Here is a 7,420-nt window from a genome sequence, read left to right on the forward strand (position 1 = left end):
GTTTCCCCTTATAAAATACCATAATTTTAGGAGAAAATATATCTGTAGGAATATTTTGTATGCAAGTTGCGCCCTTAACAAAATAGAGGAAATCATTAGGAAAGAATATTGTGTGCAAATATTGAAGAAACAACATAAAACAATAGCCAGAAATCTAAAACTTGGATGCAAATAGGTAAACCGAAAGACTTATAATATTTAACATAAATTCAAATTGGTTGCAAAATGACTTAAGGTAAAAAAAAAAATCAGTATTCAGGAGTGACCATGAAAAAGGACCTAACATACAACCTAAGTAGATTGAGGGTAGGTTTAGAGATTATTGTTATGAACAGAGTTTAAAAAGGCCACATCTTCCACAATTTATAGAGCCATATTGTTTTAGAATCTTACTGACCTAAGACAGAAAAAAAACAAACAACAAAAAAACTTTTATTGCAAGACAAATTTAAATCCCTGCCTGGGATCTTTCTGTGTTGAGTTTACATGTTCTACCTGTGCATGGATTGGTTATCTCTGATTACTCCACCCACAGTCCAAAAATATGCATGATGGGTTAAATATTTCCTTTCTAAGGTGTAGCTCATCCTCTCTTGGTAAGATCACTGGAGACAGATACCTCTGTATTACTAATAAAGAAGCAGATATTGCTGACCATTAATGTGAACAGGGTTTTAAAGCTGCTCTTAAATAATTTTGTTCTAATCATGATATTTCAAATGGTAATAGTTTTCTATGTCAAAGCAAGTTAAAAATGATTTCAAACTGCAAAGAGGAATTTTAAAAACCCAACAGCTACTTGTTAGACACCACAGAAACCATGTTAAATATCTAATAGAACTGTTAGAAAAAGCCTGAACAAGTAATGCTTGTTTGTAATGTTTGCCAGAAGCTGCCATTGGATCAAATAAACTGTGAAAAAAATCTACACCAGAGTGAATTAAGATGATTTAATGACATGATGTACTATCTTTATTATGTTGAAAATTGTTAAACTTAGCTAAATGTTTTTTTTTTTGTTTTTTTTTTTTGCTCTTTGACAGACGTTAATTGATTGGACTTAGGTTGTTTTAATAGAAACTTAAAACCATCAAAAGACAAAAATGCAACTAAAATTAGATTGAGTTGAATGTTTGGTGTTAAATTCCATAAGATTTTTGATATATCTTCATCCTTAAGCCCTGCTGAGACTGAGAGGTCATCCTGACAAAGTGTCCCGTGAGCTGGAAGAAATAAAGGAGGAGGCTGCACACACACAGACTGGCGTCACCATCCGGGATTTCCTCCACAAACAGAGCTACAGGAAACCAATCCTTATTGTTCTCCTCATTAACATAGGAAGCCAGCTTTCTGGATTCAATGCAGTAAGTCACCATGGAAAACACCTATTCATAACTTTCAGAGATTATACTCAAAAATTGTATATTTCATAAAAGGCAACAGTTAAAAGAAAATAGGATTTTACCTGCTTTATTTGGTCTTGAAATAAATATCAGAATCAGAATCAGAATCAGAATCAGAATCAGAAATACTTTAATAATCCCAGAGGGAAATTACTTTTGTTATGATTTATCTTTTCTTTTTTCCCCCAGATTATCAACTACTCTACTAAGATGTTTCAGGCCAACTTTGATGAGGCCAAATATCTGACTCTAGGGGTGGGAGCTGTCAATCTCATCTTCACTTTAGTTGCTGTGAGTACAAATTGACTCCAAACTTAGTGAAAGTACTCCAACATACCTGAGAAATAAGCCAGAATGCTACCTGAGCACATATGGACTAGTAACATCTAAGTTTGGGATAAACTGACTTGTTATTTGGGGTTTCAGGGAAATACATAAATAAATGCATCCTATTGAATATTGCAATATTTCACCATACAATATTTGTGGACCTGTCCAGGCTGTTCCTCTCTCCTATAGATTGCCTGAGACACCGGCTTAACTACTGTACCGACCCTGACAAGGACTAAGATTCAGCCTACTTGTTATCACCACCATATATTATTTTGAAGATTTAATTTCTGCAATGAAATGCAGAAACTTGTATGACGTCAAGCAGAAAAGCCTGGCTGAATCAAAACAAACATGGCTGCACTGGTGTTACTATGTAGAATCTGGTATTCAATCTGCATTAGCTGGAATATCCGCTTTCCTTTTTTCAAAGCGAGCAAAACAATGTGATTTGTACCTTTGTGGATAGAATTTTGGTTTTTTGCGTGTTCTTCCTGACTGGATTTGATCAGAGTTTGATTTTTCAGTAAACTCTGCTGGTTGTGAAACCAATCAAGGATGTGATACATCACTGCTGCAAGAGCTGCTGCAATGGGCGACATGAGAGCCAGATGCCATTTGGTGATTTACCAAAAAATGTTACTACCTTTTTTGCGAAGACTTTCCACAGGAGCCTTTCCAGATTGATACTGTGGAGAATTCAAATTGAACTATATGTATAAATCTGGCTTATGACAGGTGTACTGAATACTACTCATAACAAATATATTAAAATACTTTTAACATCATATATCCACACAGCCAGCTCGGTTGAATCTCTGTACATGATGGTCTTGAGTTTTTTGTATTTAATGTTCTACCTAAACTGTCTCCAGTTAATCAAACGCAGTCCAGTTTCATACAGTATATCCTCAATTTGATAATTATGATTGGCTGAATAAAAATCAATAATTAAATTGACCCATATTAAAACCAATGGACCCAGAGCCCCATATTGTGCTTATATGAATGAAGCTGACATTTACTGCTGCACACTCCAACATAAACCTTCATGCGTGATCTTTAACTTAAATTGAGATCAGAGCAGATCCTGTCTTTTGTTTTCCATTTTAATATATTAGGAAGTCATTACAAAGTAATGCAAAGCATGACAAGTTTTGTTAACATGTATTTGGTTAATGAGAATTACTGTTCTTATTTATCTACAGCTCTTCTATGTGGAGAGGGCAGGAAGGAGGAAGTTGCTGCTGATTGGCTTCCTCTCCATAGGAGTGTGCAATTTACTTATGACCATCATTGATTCTGTTCTGGTAAGTCTATTCTAGTTTGATGACTTTTGTGCTTGTTTAAGCACACCATTAAAATAAAACACTGACTAGGTTAGGTTTTAATGAAAAAAAAAAAAAAACTTTCTCTGAAACACTGGATGTCCATGGGCAACTTTTGTTTTTCCTACCGAAGACTGATCTGCCTGTGATTTGAATAAACACAGATATTTAAGAAAAGTCTTCAGTTGTCTAATTGTTAGCTTTTGTCTCTAGAACCAGCTCATTTCTGAACTTTGAACGTCCTCAGACATATGATTGGTTATTTAAGGTTTGCCAGTAGGCTACTTTTTATTTATGTATCCTGAAAGAAAAGGTTAAAATTTGAAGTAAACAGGTTGTGAACTCTGGATTTTTGGGCTCGGCTCAACAAAAAGTCAGCTTTTCAGATATTAATTGATACTATTGATAATACTGATGTGTGAGCCTTACAAAATAAAAATGTTAAAGAGACCAAATGACAAACACACTTGCTTTTGAAATAAATCCAGCATTCCTCAACACTTAGATTCTTTAATATTGAACATAATATATATATATATATATATATATATGCACATATATTTTAAAGTAAAATCTTTGGCTGTATGCTTTTGTCACTCTCACACACAGATTTCTATTGTATTCTAACTGATCTTTAAATGTGATAAAGGTTGGTTTGGGCTCGGATAGACAAACCAAGACTGCTGTTTAGGATTCATTTTAATTGGACCTACAGACTGCGCTGCTGGTGTTTTATTTAAGAATGAATCAGATCTTTCAAATGAATGATTTTCCAAGCCCTGATTAGGATCCACTTTTTCCTCTCCTCTCTTAATGTCATATTTTTTCTTTTTAATCCAACATAACTGGTTATTACAATGTAGGATTGTCTCTATTGGAGCAGCAGTCTATTGGGGCAGCAGTCATGCATATATATATATATATATATATATATATATATATATATATATATATATATATATATATATATATATATATATATAGTCCAAGTGTGGACCCAGCCAACAAAACCTGTCTAGACTATTGAACATTATGGCATAACGGAATGATTGTTTGTGCTTGTCAAGTGTCTTTAAGTGGTGGCCTAGTGGTTAGCATTGCGCTTGGATCCCAGAGGTTCTGACCTCAAGCCACACTCCCACTGACTGCCACTCAGGGTCCCTGAGCAAGACCCTTAACCTCCACACTGCTCCCCAGGCGCTGCACAATTGCAGCCCACTGCTCTGCAAAGGGATGGGTTAAATGCAGAGAGTACTTGTGACAATGTAATATAATAAAGTAGAAATCTGTTCTATTCTACAAAACTAAATCCAAGCCATCTGTCACTTCTAGTGTAACATTTACTTCTATTGCACAGCACCTGGTTCCAGAGCTACGGAACCTGCAGGTCCTGCTGGTGTTCTGTGTGGTATCGGCTTACGAACTGGGTCCTGGTCCCATCTCCTGGTTCATTGCTGCCGAACTGTTCGACCAGCCTGGAAGACCTATAGCCATGGCCTTCACCAGCATGGTCAACTGGGGAGGAAAGTTTTTGCTTGCGCTTCTCTTTCCTCCTTTACTGGTAAGTTAAACATCCAGGAGGACCTAACCAGACTAAAGAGAGCTGAATGTCTTGGACTTTACATCTTCCACCTTCCACAGTCAAACACAGTCTATCAACATGTTCAGTCTGTTTATACTAAACACATATTGAAGTTCAGCCTGTATTTGAGAGCTTAGAATAAAACAATTTACTTATTGAATTAGATGTTTTATAGCTTTTTTAAGTTTTATGATGTTAAATCCTTCAAGACCCATTAAGTTATTTAAAGTTGTAATCAAACTCAATAAATGCAGTAATAATGTCATTTTTTTTGCAATTTCTTACAGAAGCTCTGTGGGTCATACGTCTACTTGATTTTTATGGCCGTGGCTCTGCTCGCCTTCGCCTTCATGTGGCTCCGCCTCCCAGAGACAAAAGGCCGTACGTTTGATGACATTGCAGAGGAGTTCAGAGGAGCAGAAGGAATCCCACTTCACAACAGCAGCGGGTTCAACACTTTTACCTGAAGAGCCACTCATTTATTCTCCATGATGATCCAGGAAAAACCGATAGAATTTTAGCTCAGCCTGCCAAAATAAGAAATGTTTCTCATATGTTAATAGAATTTTATAGAATTAATTTTCATTTATTCATGTTTTGGATATTCTATGGAGGTTCACCACACCTCAAAAAAAGCTCCTTTTCATCAAATATCAAATTTTCACTTAATGGGGGTGAGTCTGACATAGTGGAAAAATTGCAAATCTTTCAGAAAGTAAGCTTGAATGAGCGATGCAAACAGCAACTTTTAAACAGAGCGTACACAAGTAGAAATGGGTTTGGGGATGCTCTTGCATGCATCTCGGGAGTGGGTACAGGGTTGTGCATATGCATTTTTTTTTAAGTGGAGTCTTCAAAAATTTGTGAAAATCCTCCACTACAGCTGTAATACAAGTCACCTTAAAGTCGTAGGGAAACGGCTGTTCCAACCGTTGTATTTCCAAATTTTCTCCAGTGGTGCCAGACTTTACACGAGTGAATAAAGTTAATGTGATTGATCGTTTATCAAGAGGGCAGGATTGTTGTGGCAGGTTTGCAAGCAAGTTTGATTGTGGCCGGTGCCTCGGAAGCATCTTGCTACTGTAACTGGTTAGTAGGGAGTAGGTTACCAATGGGAAATTCCATTGGGACCAAGTAGCACTTAATTGGTGACTTAGAAACAACACTGTCAAGGAACGCTATGGACAGTGGAAACATGCAAGAGAAGGAGAGTTTTGTGTCAGAGGTCGTGGATGAGTCTCCTCCTTCATAAATTTTTTATTTAGAGGAGGATAGCGGGGACGAAGATGTTGTGGAAGAGGACGCCAGGGCGGCAGAAGCTTTGTTAGGTGTAGAAGGCTTACAGCCGCACATGTTTGAGCCCTTGCCTCATGTTTGCTGTTCTGTTCTGTTAGCTCTATGCCTGCCGAAGACACAGACGTCCATCCCTGTGAACACTGGGACGGAACTCAATGGTAAAGTAAATGATTCTTATTTTTATTTCAACCGTTGCGTATATTAGCTGCGACATATGAATCAAGATGCTATGACCGAAAAAAAATGATTGATTGATTGATTGACAGATGACCGTTGATATTTAATTGGCCAAATTTAGGTGTACAGGCTGACGTATAACTAACTGGCCTGTATAAGATAACGAAAAACAAAAAGAAAAAAACCCCCACAGATTTTAAGACAGGATTTAAAAAAATTATTTGACATTAAAATATGATTTTCCTACTGTACGACTTTAAGCAGTTACATGTAAATTTTTATTTATTTATTTTTTTTCTAAAATCAATCTTAATTGGCATTCTAAACAATTTTATTATAAATGTACATAAAAAATTAATTTGAGGTTGTTTTAAAACTTCACTAAAGTTTATAAAAATCAATGCCACATGTTCTGCCAATCTTTATGACTATTGAAGTTCTTAATATTACCTCACCACAGATATTTTTATATTTATATTTATTTTTACATTTATAACAGGAGCCTCTGCAGGACAAGTAGTAATATCCTGCTCCTATATGAGATTACCTGGGCTGAGAAAGCTTTTGTAATGTTCTCATCCAATGCAGTTAACATACAACGTTTTGTTTTGTTTTTCCAAACATTTATCATATCCATATCTTGTTCAATACATACAAGGGAGTCACTTAAAGTCATCTCATTTATTTGAATGCCTGCCAGTTTCCAGTCACTTTCCATTCAAATGCTATTCAGGTACTATTCATTAATGAATTAATATGTGTGTTCTTGAATTGAAAGGGACATCAACTCTTCAAACTTCACTGCACTGTGTGTGGATTCTTGAGACCTGATGTGACTTGATGCACAAAACAATTTTTTACAAGCTTTGATTTAGATAACTCCATTGTTTGAGCTAATCACAAAAACGAACATACTGTAGGCAAAGATTTTATTATAATAAAATAAAAGTAGGACCTTACATCTCCTGCTGTTAGCTTTCTTTCCAGGGTGGGGTACTCTGTCTTGTTCTGGCAAGGTCTCAAAAACTCAATTTGGGGGTTTGGAGGACGATAGCAGTACATCTGACCCAGATGCTCTGTCAATGTAACCAAAGCCGGGCAGAGGGTGTGGACGTCTGAGTCTAGTTCTGGAGGCTAACAGGGGAGTTTGAACACTGTGGAGAGTGTAGAGTGGGGTACAGGCCAAAACTAGAAGCTATGCGAGGAGGGCGAGGGATGAATGATTTAAAAATCCTTTTAAAAACTAAATTAAAATAGATTTTTAAAAAGTCGCCCACAAACCTCTAAAGAGCAATTCTTACTTT

At 36.3% G+C, this 7,420-nt stretch overlaps 1 protein-coding gene across 2 annotated transcripts in view; it reads left to right on the top strand.

Annotated features, from left to right (window-relative positions):
• LOC107103208 (solute carrier family 2, facilitated glucose transporter member 1-like) overlaps nucleotides 1-5,874 on the top strand; it is an 11,580-nt gene extending 5,706 nt beyond the window's left edge. For both annotated transcript variants that reach the window (XM_015402770.1, XM_015402771.1), the window contains 5 exons: nucleotides 1,180-1,364; nucleotides 1,593-1,694; nucleotides 2,942-3,043; nucleotides 4,419-4,622; nucleotides 4,931-5,874. In XM_015402770.1, coding sequence (XP_015258256.1) covers nucleotides 1,180-1,364; nucleotides 1,593-1,694; nucleotides 2,942-3,043; nucleotides 4,419-4,622; nucleotides 4,931-5,110 — 773 coding nt within the window. In that variant the 3' untranslated portion in view covers nucleotides 5,111-5,874. The remainder of the gene's footprint in view (nucleotides 1-1,179; nucleotides 1,365-1,592; nucleotides 1,695-2,941; nucleotides 3,044-4,418; nucleotides 4,623-4,930) is intronic.
• The last annotated feature ends 1,546 nt before the right edge of the window (nucleotides 5,875-7,420 follow it).

Source organism: Cyprinodon variegatus, unplaced genomic scaffold (genome assembly GCF_000732505.1).
Source record: "Cyprinodon variegatus isolate N-32 unplaced genomic scaffold, C_variegatus-1.0 Scaffold1394, whole genome shotgun sequence".
NCBI classification, from domain to species: Eukaryota; Metazoa; Chordata; class Actinopteri; order Cyprinodontiformes; family Cyprinodontidae; genus Cyprinodon; species Cyprinodon variegatus.